This window comes from Macaca nemestrina, chromosome 14, assembly GCF_043159975.1.
Source record: "Macaca nemestrina isolate mMacNem1 chromosome 14, mMacNem.hap1, whole genome shotgun sequence".
In the NCBI taxonomy this organism is placed as follows: Eukaryota; Metazoa; Chordata; class Mammalia; order Primates; family Cercopithecidae; genus Macaca; species Macaca nemestrina.
Window position 1 is genome coordinate 4294701 of NC_092138.1, and position 21654 is coordinate 4316354.

General features: G+C 46.3%; 1 protein-coding gene across 11 annotated transcripts in view; it reads right to left on the reverse strand.

Annotated features, from left to right (window-relative positions):
• LOC105498881 (protein tyrosine phosphatase domain containing 1) overlaps positions 1-21654 on the reverse strand; it is a 133103-nt gene that overhangs the window by 16497 nt on the left and 94952 nt on the right. Inside the window, exon 9 of one of the 11 annotated variants that reach the window (XM_071077533.1) lies at positions 10683-12674. The exons of 9 other annotated variants lie outside the window; for them this stretch is intronic. In XM_071077533.1, coding sequence (XP_070933634.1) covers positions 12669-12674 — 6 coding nt within the window. In that variant the 3' untranslated portion in view covers positions 10683-12668. Of the gene's footprint in view, positions 1-10682; positions 12675-14188; positions 15621-21654 lie in introns of those variants that run through there. One more of the 11 variants, XM_024786757.2, reaches the window with a different exon arrangement.

A 21654-nucleotide genomic window follows, 5' to 3' on the forward strand; every position in this document is an offset into this window, starting at 1 on the left:
GCAAGTGCTAATAAATGGCTCTACCTACCCCAGCACATACTGAACAAGCTGCTCTGTGGGAACGGTCTCTCCAACCTCAGGCCACAATGTACATCCTGCTGTAGCTCCTCCCTGCGGGTCCCGGTGGGTCTTCTAAGCCTAAAGGAAAAGCCTGTCCTCCCCTCCCCCGACGCCCGCCTGCAGCCCTTCAGAGATGTGGGTCTGCCTGTCTAGTCTTCATTTTGGGGCCCAGCGTCCCCAGTTTTCCCGTGGGCCGGGGTCCGAAGAGTGCAGCCCAGAAAGAAGTCTGCTTCCTCGTGGAGTGCAAGGGCCCTGATCTTCCTCTTATTTTCCTACACACTGGACAGCAGAACCGTCCCTGGACCTGGGTGCAATTCTGGCAAAGCAAGATCAGCTCCAGCCACTGTTTGCAGAAGTTGTGTGGGAGCAGGAGAGCAGCAGTGCGGGCGACGAAAGCAGCTCCGTGCGCACGGGCAGGACACTGCTGCACCCAGCAAGTCCACGGCTTTCAGGCTGCTGCCCTGGCCAGATGCTAGAACAGGCCCGGAACTGCTCTGGGAGCCACGTCACAATAGCGCCATGGCCAGGCCTGGCTTTCCTCCAGGGGATGAAGAAAGGAAGCTCCTTGAGTGCTTCAGGGGTGCCAGGACATGTCAGGGAGCCAGGAGGCCAAATCCAGCTGCGGCTCCTTTCTGTGCAGCTCGTGTGCCAAGATGGTTTTCAGATTTTTCAGACTTTTTTTTTTTTTTTTTGAGACGGAGTTTCACTCTTGTTGTCCAGGCTGGAGTGCAATGGCGTGATCTCGGCTCACTGCAACCTCTGCCTCCTGGGTTCAAGCGATTCTCCTGCCTCAGCCTCCTGAGTAGCTGGGATTACAGGCATGTGCCACCACGCCCGGCTAATTTTGTATTTTTAGGAGAGATGAGGCTTCACCATGTTGGTCAGGCTGGTCTCAAACTCCTGACCTCAGGTGATCCACCCACCTTGGCCACTCAAAATGCTGGGATTACAGGCGTAAGCCACCGCGTCTGGCCATTTTTTAGACATTGTATAAAACAAAAAGCAAAAAACAAAACAACAAAAACAAAGATATGCAACAGAGTCCATGCATGACCTGCAAAGTCTTAAGTATTTACTTTTTGGCTCTTTACTGAAAGAGTCTGTGGTCCTGTGTAATTGAGAAGATGAACCTACTAAAATCCAGCTACCCCTAGGCACAGCATCCCAGCCTCCGGTTAACAGGGAGAAGTTGGGGGATAGGGCCACCCCTCACCATAGCTGGACCATCTGAGGCAGGTAGCTCCTGGCCTCTCCTGTTCATTCATTCATGAGTGTTGAATGAGGCCATCTCTCAGCCCTTCCAGTTCTCTGACCCTGGGCATCTCCAGTCTCTGGATTGTGACTTGCCCTTTCCCAGTCCCAGTGCCTGTCTCGCCTGCCTGTCTGGGGGCTCCTGGAGGATCAGCCAGTCTGAACAAGGAGCACCAGTTGAGCACCTCTGTTGGGCCAGCATTGTCATGTGTTATCTCTTATCTCCACAGCCCCAAGAGGCTCAAGAAATTAGCTTTCATTAAGTCAGAAAAACTGAGGCACAGAGAGGTAGGATAACCTTTCCAAGGCTGCAATGTGTCACATTCCATATGACTCTTTCTCTTTTCCTGGCAGGCCATGTTGCCTCATAGATGAGGTTGTCCTATAGATGTGAAGGTTCATGGTAAAATGTATGGGTGTGGCCAGGTACAGTGGCTCATGCCTGTAATCCCAGCACTTTGGGGGGCCGAGGCGGGTGGATCACCTGAGGTCAGGAGTTTGGGACCAGCCTGGCCAACATGGTAAAACCCTGTCTCTACTAAAAATACAAAAATTAGCCAGGCATGGTGGCACGCATCTGTAATCCCAGCTACTCAGGAGGCTGAGGCAGGAGAATCGCTTGAACCTGGGAGATTGGGGTTGCAGTGGGCCGAGATCACGCCACTGCACTCCAGCCTGGGTGAAAGAGTGAGACTCCATATCAAACACACAAAAAAGGATGGGTGTGTTACACTGCTAGACATGCTCATGAGACCATGGGGAGCAGGGAGGAAGGAGTAAAAACCTACACCCAACAATCAGCCCCTATTCAGCACGCAGGCACCCAGCATCAAATGTGTTCAAGACACAAGATGGGCCCTGGGGGGCTGAAGGTGCTGTGACTGTTCCTTGTTCATGGTGGTGACAGCCACGCTTGGAGGGCTCAGCACATATGAGTTCTCAGCATGTGCTGTCCCAGTTACTTACCACAACACTCCTGTATAATCAGGTCCAAGTCATAAATAAGAAATCGGCTGGGCGCAGTAGCTCATGCCTGCACTCCCAGCACTTTGGGAGGCTAAGGCAGGAGGATTGCTTGGGCCCAGAAGTTCAAGACTAGCCTGGGCAACATAGCAAGACCCTGTCTCTACACAAAATAAAATAATAATAAAAAAAAAGAAATATGGCAATTATCCCTGCTCTCACAGAGCTCTCAGTCCAATGGAGAAGACAGATACAGAAGGAGAGTTGCAGGCATCCCAGCTGGCCCACCAGTCATGGCATACCTGACCATCTTCCATCAAGGCCAGAAACACTGACCACTCCCCTCATCAGCCTAACGTCGAGGGGTGGTCATGTGATATGCTTTTGTCTAGTGAAACGTGTTGAAGTCCACATGCCTGAAAAAACAAACATGCAAATTTTTTGCACTCCTGAAAAAAGAAACATGCAAATTTCACCACACCTCCCCATATCTTTCCACCTCGTGTGAAGACTCAAAAGCTGGAGTTGCAGCAGCCGTTTTGTAACCATGAGGGAAACCACCAAGAGAATCACAATACAGATGCTGACATCAGTGAACTGCTGGACCTATGTTAATGCTCACTTCTCTCCAACCTATTGTTATGTGAGAACAACAAAGCCACTAAAAGCCAGGTTTGCAATCCTAACTGATAACGATAAGGTAGGAAATATTATGAGCCATGAGAGATAAGTAGCTGTAAACATTTGGAGAATACAAGACTACTTGCAAATGGAAACAAAGGATGGGGAAGGCGTGGCAGCCTCTGTCTGTTGCTGACTCTACTAGAGCCATTGTCTTCTTCTTTTTTTTTTTTTTTTGATACTGAGTCTTGCTCTGTTGCCCAGACTGGAGTATAGTGGTGCAATCTTGGCTCACTGCAAGCTCCGCCTCTGGGTTCAAATAATTCTCTTGCCTCGGCCTCCTGAGTAGCTGGGATTACAGGTGCCCGCCACCACGCCCGGCTAATTTTTGTATTTTTAGTAGAGATGGGGTTTCACCATGTTGGCCAGGCTAGTCTCGAACTCTTGACCTCAAGTGATCTGCCCACCTCAGCCTCCCCAAGTGCTGGGATTACAGGCATAAGCCACTGCACCCGGCTGCCTTTTGTCTTTCTAGGAGAACCCTGGCTGCTCTTAACTCCTGAGACAGGTCCATGATGGACGAGACTATTACGTAAAGGTCATCCCCCAGGCCAGATACTATCCCAGTCACCCCAACATTTAGGGCAGGTTTGGCTACATGGACTAGTACTCACCAATGAGATGTCAGGGGAATTTTGCTAGAAGGTTTACTAGGAAATGCTTCCCTCTATAATAAAAAAGGAAAACTGACTACTTTTTTTTTTTTTTTCCCTGCTGTCTCTCCTCCTTTCTGCCTTGACTGCAGTTGTGCAACGATGTGATCATGGCACTACAGCAGCTGTCTTGTGACCAAGAAGTAAAGCCCTGAAGGTCGGCACAGATGCTGATCCAGACCATTGACCTTGACATCAGCGAGCTGCTGAAAGAACCTGGAACCACCTTGCTGGGGACTTCTGGTAAGATAAATGTCTTTGTTACTTAAGCCACTATCAGTTGGGTGTTCTAATGCTCATTCTTGGCTTATGCACAAGCCTTCCTGGAAGACTTGGCATTTGAGCTGAGGCTTGAAGGATGGGTCGTGCTTGGACATGCAAGTATGAAGGAGAGGACTGAGGAGAGGTGGATTCCAGGAAAGGAACTGTTTAGAGCCAAGGCGAGGAGCTGAAAAATGTGAAGATAGTGAGTAGTCTGGTTTAACAAGAGTGTTCACAGTTTATTGAGCACTGAAGAAATGCAGTATGTGTTTGATAGTTTGCAGGAGATGGGAAGCTATGGGGCTGGGCTGGGGGCTGCCTGAGGGCAGGTCCTGCAAACACAGACAGACAGGGGCCAAAGATGGCCCTTTGCCTTTAAGACTCAGGCACTTAATGACAGCGAAGACCAGCCCCTTTACAGAAACCTAGATCCCAGGAGCAGGGCCCAGGTTCAGATCTACATGGCATGGTGGCAGACCCTCGTGTCACCCACTATCCACTGGCTATGCTGTGTTTCTCAGCCTCCCCCAGGCTGTACAGTCCTTCTGGTCCTAGGACACACAGCAGCAGGCGGGCAGTTAAGCTCCAGCCTCCTCTGTCCACTGTCCCCTGCACAGCAACCCCGGGCCTTGGGTTCTGGATCTGGGGAGAGCCACCTAGCCCGCCCCGTGGGAATTCAAACAAGAAGCAGGCTATTGTTGGTTAAGCCACTGAGATTTAGGAATTGATCTGTTATCCTGGCACAGCCTAGCTTGGGGCTTCTCAAACTATCTATGGTAAAGGACTAGTTCTTTTTTAAAATTTCTTTTCCTTTCTTTCTTCTTCTTCTTCTTTTTTTTTTTTCTTTAGACAGAGTTTTGCTCTTGTCACCCAGGCCGGAGTGCAATGGCGCAATCTTGGCTTACTACAACCTCTACCCACTGGGTTCAAGCGATTCTCCTGCCTCAGCTTCCCTAGTAGCTGGGATTACAGGCACCTGCTACCACACCCGGCTGATTTTTGTATTTTTAGTAGAGACGGGGTTTCACCATGTTGGCCAGGCTGGTCTTGAACTTCTGGCCTCAAGTGATCCATCCACCTTGGCCTCTCAAAGTGCTGGGATCACAGGCGTGAACCATGGTGCCTGGTCTCGTTTTAAAAATTTCTAATGTAACACCGATCAACACTGTCATAAAGTAAAGATAAACTACTGGAAAAATGTTTTTGAAAGACATCCAGAATACAAACCCAACTTTATTTATTCTATTCATCAGACACTGACAGATTGGCATAGAGTTTCTAAATCCTGACTCTCATTTTCTGCACCCCACTTTCCAAGTGGGGACCACTCTGGGAGCTGCACTGGCCAGGCCTGTCTCGTTCCACCCATTCCCTCCGTCAGGCGTCTGTGTGTGGAGAACAGGCTGAGGGGTAACGAGAGTGGGATTCAGTCTGGGCTCTGGTTCCCTCCGTCAGGCGCCTGTGCGTGGAGAACAGGCTGAGGGGTAACAGGCTGAGTGGAGCTGAGAGTAACAGGCTGAGAGTGGAGAACAGGCTGAGAGTGGAGAACAGGCTGAGAGTGGGATTCAGTCTGGGCTCTGGTTCCCTCCGTCAGGCGCCTGTGCGTGGAGAACAGGCTGAGGGGTAACAGGCTGAGAGTGGAGAACAGGCTGAGGGGTAACAGGCTGAGTGGAGCTGAGAGTAACAGGCTGAGAGTGGAGAACAGGCTGAGAGTGGAGAACAGGCTGAGAGTGGAGAACAGGCTGAGAGTGGAGAACAGGCTGAGAGTGGAGAACAGGCTGAGTGGAGCTGAGAGTAACAGGCTGAGAGTGGAGAACAGGCTGAGAGTGGAGAACAGGCTGAGAGTGGGATTCAGTCTGGGCTCTGCTCTTGGGTGCGTCAGCCCCAGTGGGCACTTCATTTGCCCCAAGGTGAGGTATGAAGGGTACGTGGGAGTGTCTAGCAGGCAACTGGAGACTGTGACTGAAGATCTAGAGATAATTTAGAGGTCATTTATGGAACTGTTATTGGATGCGGGCATTGCATTTAGTATTCTGCAAACATCATCCCATTTAATCAGTAAGCAACAGTGCAAAACAATTGGGCAATGCCTTTTCTTCTCATTTAAAAATACTGTAGTAGGCCGGGTGCAGTGGCTCATGCCTGTAATCCCAGCACTTTGGGAGGCCAAGGCGGGTGGATCATGAGGTCAGGAGTTTGAGACCAGCCTGGCCAACAGGGTGAAACCTCGTCTCTACTAAAAATACAAAAGTTAGCCAGGGGTGGTGGTGGGCACCTGTAATCCCAGCTACTGCAGAGGCTGAGGCAGGAGAACTGCTTAAATTTGGGAGGAGGAGGTTGCAGTGAGCCAAGATGGTGCCACTGCATTCCAGCCTGGGCGACAGAGTAAGACTCCGTCTCAAAAAAAACAAAAACTTTTAGCAAAATATGCATAACATAAAATTTACCATCCTAACCATTTTTAAGTGTCCAGATCAGTGGCATTAAATGCGTTCACATGATTGTGCAACCAACACCACCATTCATCTCCAGAATGTTTTTCTTGGCTCAGTCCAGACTGAAACTCTGTCCCCACTGAAAAACAACTCCCCATTCCCCTCCCCTTAGCTTCTGACAACCACCATTCTTGGCACTGCCTTTTACAGATGGAAATGAAACAGAGAGGGTACAGGAGGCGGCAGGACAGCCAGCCCTCATCCTGGTGGCCGTGGGGCAGGACAAGCTCCAGGGCCCTGTGCTTGGCTCTGGGTGGCAAATGCCAGCTCCCAGGCCACAGTGGCTGGGAAGGATGGGCGCAGTGAGTGGGGTGACCCCTCCCCAGGAGGCAGTGAGGGGTGTGGGCAGCACTGACTCTTGGGCCAGGAGGAGGAGTAGGGCCCAGAAAAGGGCTCCGACAGTCAGAGGGGCCAAGGCAGGAGAGTGGGCAGTAAGTCTACACTGCTTCTGAGGTCAGAGGGGGCAGAGGATTTGGAACCTCAGACATGACCAGTGACTGGTTCCAGAGAGGCCAGATGCCTGGGGACTCAGGGATGAGGGCAAAGGCGGTGGGAGTGCAACCCAGGGAGGGGACACACAGGCTGGCGGGGGGACAAATGGGGGGAAAGAGAAGGGGAGGTCTGCCCCACACCCCCGCGCCCCTGTCCAGAGGCCATCTGACTTAAATGGAGGTGGACCCTTTCCTGACTCTGTGGAACCTGTCCCATTCCCGCCTGTAGTTCATGATGCTGATGTGGTTTTGCCTCGTTGCAATTTTCTCCACACTCTTGCTCCCTGTAGCAGATTCTCCTCCTCCTCTGCTCCGCTTGGACACCAGCGGGCTCTGTGGGTTTGAGGAAATCTTTGTCCTGAGCCACCCTTGCCTCCCAGGAGCCCGAAATCGGCTGGGGCAGCACACTCACTGCAGGAAGTGAGTGCTGTCTGAGGAGAAGAATTTGCCAAGTTCTCCAAAGACTAAGAGAAGGTCACTGGCCTGAGGTGCGGGGAAGTGCATGGAGAAGGTCCTCAGAAGTGGGCCAGGAGGACAGATGTCCCTGGGGGAAGGGTGGAAACACAGCAGGAGTGGGGTCTCAGAGGAGAGGGGGCTGTGCTGCGTGGGATGATGTGACACCGGCCCCCACTGTGTGGGACAAGCTGCACTCCAGCTGGGACCCATTTTGGTACCTGTCAGACAAAGCCAGGGAAACCACGAGACTTGGAAGTAGGGAAAGAATGTGGAGGATGCGTCTTCAGACAGGCCATGAGGGGTGTGGGGGGAAGCGGAAAGAGACCCAGAGACTGACCCGGGGGTGGAGACAGGGAGCTGGAGCTGAAAGACATTTGCCCAAGAATCTGTAGACAAATTGAATGACTGGGGGTGTGGCCAGCCGATTTCATACAAAGAGAAAGACAAAAGTGATTTTCTTGGGGTCAAGAGAGGATGCCACATTAGAAGCTAGGTCTCTGAATTCCCAGAACCTGATTACCAGGATGTCTGTGGTTGAAAACCTTGGACAGAGCCATCCACTGCAGATGGTGGAATGGGAACAGGCTTAATGCCAGGGTTGCTCTCACTCCCCAGCCCAGCTGGAGAGGGGTCCTCTGCATGCTTGGAAAGGCTGGCCTCTAGGTACATTTCTATCCTTTAAAGAGAGAATACACACGTGTTCCAGCTTTGCTGGTGGTCCCTACCCAGAGGCTCCACATCTCAACAGCCCAGGCCCTGGGATGGGGAGCAGAGGACCTGGCCCAACCTGTAGGGCTGTGGATGGTCTCGGGACCGTGGCACATTCTCGGAGGCCTGGCATGACTGAGATCAGGTCTTTCACCTGCCTGGGGAGAGATGGGGGCTTGAAGTCTACACCGAGTTGGTTTAAAGAAAGAGAAGAAATGTGCTACTTCTTGCTCACTTGTTTGTGGACTGTTTTAAAAAGTGGGGGTTGGGGCTCTTTGACATTTGACACCAGAATGACCCACTGACTTTATTTCTACCCCAATCTCTCCCTACAGTCCACGGACAAAGAATGATTTGGCTTTTCAGAATGAAAGGCCGGGAGTGCTAGGATCTATAGTTTCCTTGTCCAGAATTCCCTGCACACAAATCCACAAGGCATGTCCCCTCCTCTGTGGAGCCTTCTCCTTCTTCCCAGAGGGCTCCTGGCCTCACATGACCCGGTGTGTTCCCGGTAAGAAGCCACTGGGGCTGCAGTCTGTTCCCACAGCTTGCCTCCCTCCCTAGTTGGACTGCTGAGGAGCAGACGCCGTCCGCGGTCCATTTGTGTCCCTAAGCCCAGGAAGGACTCCGAATATGCTCCTTAGTGAAGTGCTGAATGAATGGAGCCAGTGGGAAGGAACTTAGCTGGCTCCATATTTCATTCAAATCTCGAGTCCATGGCTCTGATACAGTCCATTCTAAGGTACCGTTTCCCATTTGCCTGAAGGATTATTTTACACGCGGGGTTTCTTCATGACTCAGTGTCTGGGCAGCGGCCAGCAGGCGCTCCCAGTTAGAATTCCTGCGGAGGAGGACTTCTGAGCGCCATTCTGACCTCCTGGCCTGCCCTGCGGAAGTCAGACAGGCTGAAATCTTTCCTAAGCTCTTTAATTAAATCAAGATTTTTTGGTTTTGTTTTGGTCTTCAAATTAGTTTGCCCATGCCGATTATCAAAACCTTAAATTGTTGACAAAAATAATTATGTGGCTATACCAGCTAAATCTCATCTGTGACTTTTAAATATAGAAAGCAGGAAGACAAACATCTGGTAATGGAGGTTGAGTTCTGAATGGGCGGTGGCCAAAAAAAAAAAAAAAAAAAAACACCCAAAAAAACATTAGTCAGAGTCTAGAAAAATAGTGTGTTACTTTTACCAAGTAATATTTAGAGGCAGGACTGAGGAGGGAATGTAAGACATCTGTTAAAAAGCAGATTTTTCCAAACACAGTCCTTTAGAAATTCTTAGGAAAAACATTTTAAATAAAAATAAATTTCAGTTCATTTAAAGATATTTTAGATTGTAAAAACAAAGCTCCTACTGTAAAAATATTACAACTCATAGAGGTTTGCTGAAGATTCAGAATCAACAAACATCAGAGCTCAGTTGTGAGCTGGAAAATGTTTTTCTAACTTTAAAAAATAACACAGTTAATACATCGGCACATTTGTGCCACAAAAACTCAAATGATAGTTAAAGCTCAAGTTCCCCTTGTTTATAACAACCCTTCCCAGGGCCCTCCCCAGAGAAAACCACCACCATTATGTTACAGCAGGTAGTCAGGCACACATGAGCAGGGCAGGAGAGGGCCTACAGGGGTGGGAGGGAATGTCAGGCAACCATCAGGTGATGGTCAGGAGGTTATTTATTTATTTATTTATTTGAGACAGAGTTTCACCCTGTTGCCCAGGCTGGAGTGCAGTGGCGTGATCTTGGCTCACCGCAACCTCCGCCTCCTGGGCTCAAGTGATTCTCCTGCCTCAGCTTCCCGAGTAGCTGAGACTACAGGCATATGCCACTTCGCCTGGCTAATTTTTGTATTTTTAGTTGAGAATAGGGGTTTCACCATGTTGGCCAGGGTAGTCTTGAACTCCTGGTCTCAAGTGATCTGCCTGCCTTGGCCTCCCAAAGTGCTGGGATTACAGGCATAAGCCACCTTGCCCAGTCAAGAGATAGTTTAAATTAAAAAAATTTTTTTTCTCTTATTTCTTTCTTTTTCTTTCCCTCTCTGCTTCCCACTTCCTACTTTGGCCTTCAGAAATGCAAATATAATCTTCACCTCCCCTCACCAGACACTCCCTACAGGGCAATGCTCCAAGAGGATCTCTCCTTGACAGTTGACAGTTGATTTGCAGACTGCAACATACCCCATGGAACTCTCACCTCCAGGGGTTGCCTTGGAACTTGTACCCATGCGGAGGGCATGTCAAAAGCATACTGGTGTGGCCACCTTTACAACTTATTTCTGTCCAGGAAGGCGCCAGCTCAACTGTTGGATAGATAAGGCACCAAACTAGCAGTGGGTCCCCCTGCCCATGCACACTTCACCCCCTGCCTTTTTGTTTTGAGACAGAGTCTCGCTCTGTCGCCCAGGCTGGAGTGCAGTGGTGCGATCTCAGCTCACTGCAACCTTCGCCTCCTGGGTCCCGGTTCAAGCAATTCTCCTGCCTTAGCCTCCGCTGGGACTACAGGAACACACCACCATGCCCAGCTAATTTTTGTATTTTTAGTAGAGATGGGGTTTCACCATGTTGGCCAGGCTGGTCTTGAATTCCCGACTTTGTGATCCGCCCACCTTGGCCTCCCAAAGTGTTGGGATTACAGGCGTTAGCCACCGTGCGGGGCCCACCTCCTACCTTATAAAACTTTTCTGCTCCAAAAGTGAAGCAGCACATTTAAAGTCATGGCGCTTTGTGCCTCTTTCCATAAGCCAGCTCCGGAATAAACTGACTTTTTTTTGTACCAGATCTCACTTTGTTAACTGGACACTGTGTGTGGCAAGCAACTAACCTGCTTTTTAAGTTATGGCCATGCCTCCTTCCTCTCCCTTCCCCACCTCCAGGAAACCACAGATCAGCTATCTGTCACTACAGATTACTTTGTATTTTCCAGCGTTTCATATACATGAAATCACACAGTATAGAATTCTTTTTTTGTCTAGAGTCTTTCACTCAGCATAATTAGGTTGAAATTCATTCCTGTTGTATGTATCAATAGTTCATTCTTTTAAAATAGATAACTAGTATTTCACCTATTTTTATAACCACAATTAGTTTATCTGTTCACCTGTTCATGGATGTTTGTGTTATTTACAGTTTTTGGCTATTCCACATAAAGCTGCTGTGAACACTCATGTATAAGTCTTTGTAGGGACATATGTATTTTTTTTTCTTTTGGCTAAATGCCTAGGAGTGGAATTGTTATAGAAAAGCGGTCCTGATCCAGACCCCAAGAGAGGGTCCTTAGATCTCGAGCAAGAAAGAATTTGAGGCAAGTCCATAGAGTAAAGTGAAAGCAAGTTTATTAAGAAAGTAAAGGAATAAAAGAATGACTATGTTATAGGCAGAGCGGCCCCGAGGGCTGCTGGTTGCCCATTTTTATGATTATTTCTTGATGATATGCTAAACAAGGGGTGGATTATTCATGCCTCCCCTTTTTAGACCATATAGGGTAACTTTCTGACGTTGCCATGGCATTTGTAAACTGTCACGGCGTTGGTGGGAGTGTAGCAGTGAGGATGACCAGAGGTCACTCTTGTTGCCATCTTGATTTGGTGTTTTAGCCGGATTCTCTACTGCAGCCTGTTTTATCAGCAAGGTCTTTATGACCTGTATTTTGTGCCAACCTCCTATCTCATCCTGTGACTTAGAATGCCTAACCTCCTGGGAATGCAGCCCAGTAGGTCTCAGCCTCATTTTACCCAGCTCCTATTCAAGATGGAGTTGGCTGTGGTTCAAATGCCTTGACAGAATGGCTGGATCATATACGGTATTGCCAAACCATTTTCCAAATGGGTTGGGCCATTTTATATTCACACTGGAAGTGGATAAGAGTTTCCGTTTCATTATATCCTCATCAACACTTGGTATGGTCGGTCTTTTAAATTTTAACCATTCTAAAGTGTGTATTTCTCTAAAGCTAATGATGTTTTAATTTGCATTTCTCTAATGACTAATAGTGCATATTTTCATGTGTTTATTTATCAACCGTTTATCTTTGTTGTTCTATTCAAATCTTTTGCACATTTAAAAGTTTGGGCTGCTCTTTTTTTCTTATTGTCAAATTTTGAGAGGTTTCATATAGTCCGGATGCAAGTCCTTTAACAGATATATGCTTTGCAAAGATTCTTTCCTAGTCTGTGGATTGTCTTCTCATTCTTCTCATGGAGCAGTTAAGATTTTCTTTTTGTTTTTGTTTTCATTCTCTCTCAGAGTCTTTTGAGGAACACATTTTAAATTTTGATGTAGTTCACTTTACCGACCTGTTCTTATGGATTGTACTTTTGGTGTTGTATCTCACAAATCTTGAGCTAACCCAAGGCCACACATGTTTCTCTCATGTTTTCTTCTAAAAATTTTATAATTTTAGATTTTACATTTAGGTTTACAATCCTTTTTGAGTTGATGTTTTAATACGGTGAACGATATACATCCAAGTTCTTTTATATATGTATATAAATGTCCAATTGTCCCGGCACCATTTGTTGAAAGACTATCTTTTCTCAGACAGGTGAGGTGACTCACATCTGTAATACCAGCACTTTGGGAGGCCAATGTGGGAGGATGGTTGAGGGCAGGAGTTCAAGCCCAGTCCAGTCAACACAGTAAGACCCTCATCTCTACAAAAAAACAACAAAACAAAGAAAACAAAACAAAAAAGATTATCCTTTCTCTGCTCCATTGCCTTTGTACCTTTGTCAAAAATCATATGTCCATATATGCATGGGTCTTTTTCTAGAATTATTATTCTGTTCCAGTAATCTATCTATATACCAAAACCACTCAGTATTGATTACTGTAGTTTTATAGTAGTTCTTGAAATCAGTTAGTGTTAGCCCCCCAATTTTGTTCTTTTTCAAAGTTGTCTTGGTCGTTCTAGATCCTTTGCCTTTCCACATGAACTTGAGAATCAGCTTGTCAATTTCTACAAGAAAAGCCAGCTTGAATTTTGATTAGCAGTGAATATATAGGTCAATGATGGGGGGAAGTTGACATTCTAACAATCTTGAATCCTCTGACTCATGGACAAGGTGCACATCTCCATTATTTTAGGTCAGTTTAATTTCTCTTGGCAGTATTTTGTAGTTTTCAGTGTATGGGTGTAGTGAGTTGAATCATAGCCCCTGCCCCCAACATATGCCCATGTCTTAATACCCAGGGTCTGAGAATGTGATTTTATTTGGAAAAAGAACTCTGCAGATACAATTAAATGTCTCAAGATGCAGAGATCACCCGGAATTCTCCAGATGGGCTCTAAATCCAAAGACATGTTTTTGTAAGAGAGATACAGAGGAGAAAGAGAGAGGGAGGAGAAGGTGACGTGAAGATGGAGGCAGAGATTGGAATGATGGGGCTACAAGCCAAGAAATACCAAGGAACATCTGAAGCCAACAGAAGCAGAAAGAGGCAAAGAACAGACTGTTCCTCGGAGCTTTTGCAAGTACTGCAGCCCTACCAGCACCTTGATGTCAGACAGACTTCTGGACTCCAGCACTGTGAGAAAATACACTGCTGTTTTAAGCCACCAAGTTGGTGGTAATTTGTTATGACTGCCCTAGGAAATGAATACAACAGGTCTTTCACATTTTCTGGCAGATTTATCCCTAGTATTTTATCTTCTTGATGCTATGGTAAAGGACATTGTTTTTTCAATTTCAATTTTGGATTGTTCCTTGCCACTTTATAGAAACACAGTTGATTTTTTTGTATGTTGACCTTGTATCCCTCTGCTTTGCTAAGCTCACTCATTTGATTTGGTAGCTTTATTTTTCTAGATCCCATCAGCTTTTCTACATAGACAATCATGTTTGGGAATAAAAATGGTTTTACTTTCTTTTTTTTTTTTTTTTTTTTTTTTTGAGACGGAGTCTTGCTCTGTCGCCCAGGCTGGAGTACAGTGGCCGGATCTCAGCTCACTGCAAGCTCCACCTCCCGGGTTTACGCCATTCTCCTGCCTCAGCCTCCTGAGTAGCTGGGACTACAAGGCGCCCGCCACCACGCCTGGCTAGTTTTATTGTATTTTTTTAGTAGAGACGGGGTTTCACCGTGTTAGCCAGGATGGTCTCGATCTCCTGACCTCGTGATCCGCCCATCTCGGCCTCCCAAAGTGCTGGGATTACAGGCTTGAGCCACCGCGCCCGGCTGGTTTTACTTTCTATTCTCCATGTCTTTTATTTCTTTTCTTGCCTGATTGTGTTAACAGCGGCAAATGTGTACAGGTCTGCAGCAACCTCAATTCTTGCCTCCTCAAAAGAATTTGAGTGAGGGGCATAAAGCAGAATGAGAGACAGAGGCAAGTTTTAGAGCAGGAGAGAATGTTTATTAAAAAGCTTTAGAGCAGGAATGAAAAGAAGTACACTTGGAAGAGGGCCAGGCGGGCGACTTGAGAGATTCAAGTGCACAGTTTGACCTTTGACTTAGGGTTTTATACACTGGCATACTTCCGGGGTCATGCACTACTTCTCGCCTGATTCTTCCCTTGGGGTAGGCTGACTGCATGTGCAGTGGCCTGCTAGCGCTTGGGAGAGGCCACATGTGCAGTGTGTTTACTGGAGTCATATGCATGCTCACTTCAGGTGTTTTTCCTCTACCAGTCTAGCATTCCTAGAGGAAGGTCATATGCCAGTTAAACTCCACCATTTTGCCTCTTAGTGCACATGCTTGAGCCCACTCATCCAACTCTTGAGACCTTATTGGGAAGCTGCTGATCACCAGTTTTAGGTGTTTCTATCTGTTGGGAAACTGCCTTTCCCTGGCACTGCCTGCAACCAATAATTATTTCAGAGAGACAGTTTAATAACTGCCTGGCCATCACCTGATGGTGGCCTGACATTCCTGGTGGGGGTGCCTGCCCTGCCCTGCTCATGTCTGACTGGCTACCCACCGTAACAATTGCACTGGTGAGAACCTCCAGTGCAATGCTGGATAGGAGTGGCAAGAGCATGCATTTTGGAATTGCTCCTGATCCTATTGGATCAGCGTCCAGTCTTTCATCATTACTAGGTACGATGGTGCCTGTAGGTTTTCTGTAGCTGTCCTTTACCAGGTTGAGAAAGTTCGTATTACCAACTTGCCAAGAATTTTTATCAAGAATCTTGTTGGATTTCATCAAATGCTTTTTCTATGTCTTAAGATTATCACATTTTTCTTTTCTCAGTTTGTTAACATGGTAATTTCCTCATGAATGAAGTGATCAGTACTCATCTGAACACGCCAGGGTGTCTCACTGCAGATCCTTGGGAGTTTTTGCTAGTGTGTCTCTCTCCTCTCTGGACTCTGCTCCATCAACTCAAGCTGCCTTGGTCTCCCAGGCCCTCAGCTCCATCTTCTCAAGTCCAGGAATCTTCCAGGCTCTGCCTCTGTTCTCTCTTTGCCACAGTCTGGAAGCTTTCTCAGGGTGGTAGGCTGTGGCGATTGTGCAGTTCACAGTGTTTTTTCTCATCTCTCAGGGATCACTGTCTTTCATTGCCTGAGGTCCAGTGTCTTATATACTATTGTTTTTGTCACTGTGTGTGCTTGCTTGTTTCAGAAGGGAGGTAAGTCCAGTTTCTGTTACTCCATCTTGGCTGGAAGGGGAGGTCATATATAGTTTATATAAGTTTTTTCAAAATGATGAAAAAATATTGCTGTTTTCTAGCTTTGTATCATGGAAAATTTCAAAGGTATTAAAACATAGAGAAAATAGAATAACGAATTCACCACACAGCTTTAACAACGATAAATCAATGGCCAACTTTGTTTCATCTATAACTCAGTTCACTTCTCTGCCTATGTCCTGATCTTATGAGGACACTTCCCTCTACCAATTTTGAAACAAATTGCCCACACTGCATTATTTTATTTGCCAATAACTCTGTTTGTGTCTTTAAAATTTATGAATTTTAAAAACAAATGATAGGCTGGGTGCGATGGCTCATGCTTGTAATCCCAGCACTTTGGGAGGCCGAGGCGGATGGATCACTTGAGGTCAAGAGTTTGAAACCAGCCTGGCCAACATGGTGAAACACCATCTCAACTAAAAATACAAAAATTAGCTGGGCATGGTGGTGTGCACCTGTAATCCCAGCTACTCAGGAGGCTGAGGCAGGAGAATTGCTTGCACTTGGGAAGCGGAGGTTGCAGTGAGCCAAGTAGTGCCCCAGTAAGGACCAAGATCACGCCACTGTATTCCAGCACAGAGTGAGATTTCATCTCAAAACAAACAGCAAATGATTATCATTCTTTAATATAATAAAATATCTAGCTGTTGTCATTGCTGTTTTACAATAGTTTATTCATATCAGGATCCTAACTAGGTCTACACATTGTATTTGGCAGATAGGTCCTTTTCAGTGTATTGATTCCTTCCTAGTCTCTCCCTTGTAATTTATTTATTGAAGAATGCAGGTTATTTGTCCTGTATAGCTTCTTAGAGAATGATTATTCTGGTTGCATCTCCATGTTGTCTTCAAAGTGATTGTCGGTCCTCTGTTAAACTTAATAGTTAGATGTGATTCAGGTTCCAGTTTTGGGTGAATATTTCAGAGGCTGTCGTGTATAGTACCATCAGAAGTTTATAATGTATTATTGTATTTCTTTCGTAGTGTTCTAGTAGCATCCTGTGCACACCCCCGCCATAGTACAGTCATGCACCTCATATTTGTCAGCTCAGGCTGCCACAGCAAAATACCACAGACTGAGTGGCTTAAACAACATAAATTTTATTCTCACAGTTCTAGAGGATAAAAGTCCCAGAGCACTATCTGGCAGGGTGAATTCCTGGGGAGGGCCATCTTCTTGTCTTGTAAATGTCCACTTTCTTGTGTCCTCACATGGTGGAGAAAGACCTCTGGTATCTTTCTCTTCTTATAAAGGCACCAGCCCTATCAGATTACGAGCACACCGCCACTATGAGCTCATTTAACCATAATCACTTCTTCACAGGCCCCATCTCCAAATATAGTCACATGGAGTTTGGGACTTCAACACATATATATTTTGTGGAGACACAAATATTCAGTCTAATATATACCTTAAAACTTTCTTAAAAATAAACTTTAAAAAAATAATATTTGCAGGTTAAGAAAAGTTGCAAAGATTGTACAGAGAATCGCTATATACTCCTGACCTAGTTTCCCATGGTACCTGTATCACAACTAAGAAACCAACATTGGCACATCGTTATTAACTACACGTGATGCTTTGTTTGGATTTCATTAATTTTTCCTCAATGTCTTTTTTCTGTTCCAGGATCCAATTCAAGATGCCACATTACATTTATTCATTCTGTCTCCTTAGCGTTCTCTGGTCTATGACAGTTTCTCAGACTTCCCTTGTCTTTGATCACCTTGGTAGTTTTGAGAAGAACTTCCCAGACTTTTTGCAGAATGTCCTTCAATTTGGGGTTGCCTGATGTTTTTCTCATAGTTAGTCTGGGATTAGGGACTAACTATGGAGAGGGAGGCTGCAGAAGTAAAGTGGCATTCTCATCACAATATATCATGGATACATGCTATCAACATGCTTCCAACATTACTGAGGAAGTTAACCTTGATCACATGGCTGAGGTAGGGTTTGTCAGGTTTTTTTCACTGTAAACTTATTCTCTGTCCCCACAACCTCACTTCAATACTCTACTTTTTGGAAGCAAGTTACTAAGTGCATCCCCCATTTTGGTGGCGGGGAGAGGGAATTAGCTACATAAATTAATCTGGAATTATTCTGTACAGGCAATTTATCTAATCTCCCCCACTTATTTCAAGTTGAAACATTTATTTATATCTATATGGACCCATCGATATTTACGTTACACTTTTTGTATGGTTCATGCACCACACAAAAACAAGTAGTGAGCCAGACTGGCCTGTAGACCATCGTTTTCTGATCCCTAGTCTAGAAGACTCCTCAGGAAGGACTCATTTGAACAATATTCAAATAAGTTATTATACTGTATGAGTCCATTCTCACACTGCTATAAAGAACTACCTGAGACTAGGTAATTTATGAAAAAAAGAGGTTTAATTGACTCATAGTTCTGCAGGCTCTATAGGAAGCATGCTTGGGAGGCCTCAGGAAACTTACAGTCATGGCCAAAGGCAAAGGGGAAGAGAGCATGTCTTTACGTGTCAGAGCAGGAGAGAGAGAGAGCCAAGGGGGAGGTGCTACACAGTTCCAAACAACCAAATCTCGTGAGAATTCACTATAATGAACATAGCAAGTGGAACATCCGCCCCCATGATTCAGTCACCTCCCATCAGGCCCCTCCTCCAACACATAGGGATTACAATTTGACATGAGATTTGTGTGCAGACACAGAGCCAAACTATATCATCTATGTTCATGTAAGTTTGTGGTCTTTACATATACAAAGGTTGCATTGGCTGATTAGAAAATCTCTTTTCCATTTCTGTAAAGAAAGGCTATTGGGGCCGAGACGGGTGGATCATGAGGTCAGGAGATCGAGACCATCCTGGCTAACACGGTGAAACCTTGTCTCTATTAAAAATACAAAAAAAAAAAAAAAAAAAAATTAGCCAGGCCTGGTGGCGGGCACCTGTAGTCCCAGCTACTTGGGAGGCTGAGGCAAGAGAATGGCATGAACCCAGGAGGTGGAGTTTGCAGTGAGGTGCCATTGCACTCCAGCCTGGGTGACAGAGCAAGGCTCTGTCTCAAAAAAAAAAAAAAAAAAAAAAAGAATGTTGGAATTTTTACAGAAACTTTATTTATTCTGTAGATTACTTTGGATAATATTTACATCTTAACAAGATATTTCTATCAGTCCGTTCTCCCATTGCTATAAATAAATAAATACCTGAGACTGGATAATTTATAATAAAAGAAGTTTAAGTGGCTCCCAGTTCCACAGGTTGTACAGAAATCATGTCAGCATTTGCTTCTGAGGAGGCCTTGGGGAGCTTTTACTTATGGCAGAAGACAAAGCTGGAGCAGGAGGAAGAGAGAGAAGAGGGAGGTACTATACACTTTTAAACAACCAGATCTTGTGAGAACTCACTCACTATAGAGTACTGAGGCTGGGATGGTGCTAAACCATTCATGAGAACTCTGCCCCTCATGATCCAATCACCTCCCACTACACCCCACTTCCAACATTGGGGATTACAATTCCAGATGAGATTTGGGTGAGGACAACACCCAAACTATATCATTTCACCCCTGGCCCCTCCAAATCTCATGTCCTACTCACATTGGAAAATACAATCATGCCCTCCCAACAGTCCCCGAGAGTCTAAACTTATTCCAGCATTAACTCAAAAGTCAAAGTCCAAAATCTCATCTGAGACAAGGCTAGTCCCTTCCACCTATAAGCCTGTAAAATAAAGACCAAATGAGTTTCTTCCAAGATACAATGGGGGTACAGGCATTGGGTAAATACTCATGTTCCAAAAGGGAGAAATTGGCCAAAAGAAATTGGGTAAATACTCATGTTCCAAAAGGGAGAAATTGGCCAGGTATTTTGACTCCATGTCTCAAATCCAGGGCAGACTGGTATAAGGGTGGGCTCCCAATGCCTTGGGAAGCTCCGCCTCTGTGCCTTTGTGGGGGTCAGCCCCCATGACTACTCTCACAGGCTGGTGTTGAGTGCTTGCAGCTTTTCCAGGCGTATGGTGCAAGCTATCAGTGGCTCTACCATTCTGGGTTTGGGGGATAGTGGCCCTCTTCCTACAGCTCCACTAGGCAGTGCCCCAGTAAGGATTCTGTGTGGGGGCCCCAACTCCACATTTCTCCTCTGCACTTCCCTAGTAGAGGTTCTCCATGAGTGCTATGCCCCTGCAGCAGGCTTCTGCCTGACCATCCAGGCTTTTCCATACATCCTCTGAAATCTAGGTGGAGACTCCCAAGACTCAACTCTTGCACTCTGTGAACCCACATGCTTAACATCAAGTAGAAGCCACCATGGCTTATGGTTTTCACCCCCTGAAGCAGCAGCCAGAGCTGTACCTGGGCTCCTTTGAGCCATGGTTGGAGGTGGAGTGGCTGGGATGCAGGGAGCAGTGTCCTGAGGCTGTGAAGGACAGTGGGACCCTGGGACTGGCCCACAAAACCATTTAGTCCTCCTAGCCTGGGATGGGTGGGGCTGCCACAAAGTTCTCTGAAGTACCTTCAAGGGCTCTTCCCCATTCTCTCTGTTATTAGCATTTGGCTCCTTTTTACTTATGCAAATTTCTGTAGCCTGCTTGAATTCCTCCCCTGAAAATGAGCCTTCCTTTTCTACCACATGGCCAGGCCGCAAATTTTGCTTTGCTTCCCTTTTAAATACGAGTTCCAGTTTCAGGTCATTTCCTTGCTCACACATATGAACACAGGTTCTTGGAAGCACCCAGGTAACATCTTGAATGCTTTGCTGCTTAGAAATTTCTTCCAAGGCTGGGCATTGTGGCTCATGTCTGTAATCCCAGCACTTTGGGAGGCCAAGGCAGGTGGATCACTTGAGGTCAATTCGAGACCAGCCTGGCTAACATGGTGAAACCCTGTCTCTACTAAAAATACAAAAATTAGCTGGGTATGGTGGTGCATGCCTGTAATCCCAGCTACTTGGGAGGCTGAGGCATAAGAATTGCTTGAACCTGGGAGGCGGAGGCTGCAGTGAGCCGAGATCTACTCCAGCCTGGGTAACAGACTGAGACTCTGTCTCAAAAAAAACAAACAAACAAAAAAGAAATTTCTTCCACCAGATAACCGAAATCATCACTCTCAAGTTTAAAGTTCCACAGATCCCTAGAGCAGGAGCACAGTACAGCCAAGTTCTTTGCTAAAGCACAGGAAAAGTGACCTTTACTCCAGTTCCCAATAACTTTCTTATTCCTGTATGAGACCTCCTCTGCCTGGAATTCATTTTCCATATCACTATCAGCACTGTGGTTGCAACAATTTCACAAGTCTCTAGGATGTTACAAATTTTCCCTCATCTTCCTGTCTTCTTCTGGGCCTTCCACATTCCTCCAACCTCTGCCTGTTACCCAATTCCTAAGCTGCTTCCATGTTTTCAGGTACCTTTATACCAATGCCATGCTTTTCTTTTCTTTTTTTTTTTTTGAGACGGAGTCTCGCTCTGTCACCCAGGCTGGAGTGCAGTGGCCGGATCTCATCTCACTGCAAGCTCCGCCTCCTGGGTTTACGCCATTCTCCTGCCTCAGCCTCCCTAGTAGCTGGGACTACAGGCGCCCGCCACCTCGTCCGGCTAGTTTTTTGTATTTTTTAGTAGAGACGGGGTTTCACCGTGTTAGCCAGGATGGTCTCGATCTCCTGACCTCGTGATCTGCCCGTCTTGGCCTCCCAAAGTGCTGGGATTACAGGCTTGAGCCACCGCGCCTGGCCAATGCCACACTTTTCAATACTAATTTTCTGTATCAGCCTGTTCTTGCATTGCTATAACGAAATACATGAGACTGGGTAATTTATGAGAAAAGAGGTTTAATTGGTTTACAGTTCCACAGGCTATATAGAAAGCATGGCAACATCTGCTTCTGGAGAGGCCTCAGGGAGCTTTTATTCATGGTGGAAGGCAAAGCTACAGCAGGTATCTTCACATGGCCAGAGCACGAGGGAGAGAGAGAGGGAGGCAGTGCTTATAAACAACCATATCTTGTGAGAACTCACTCA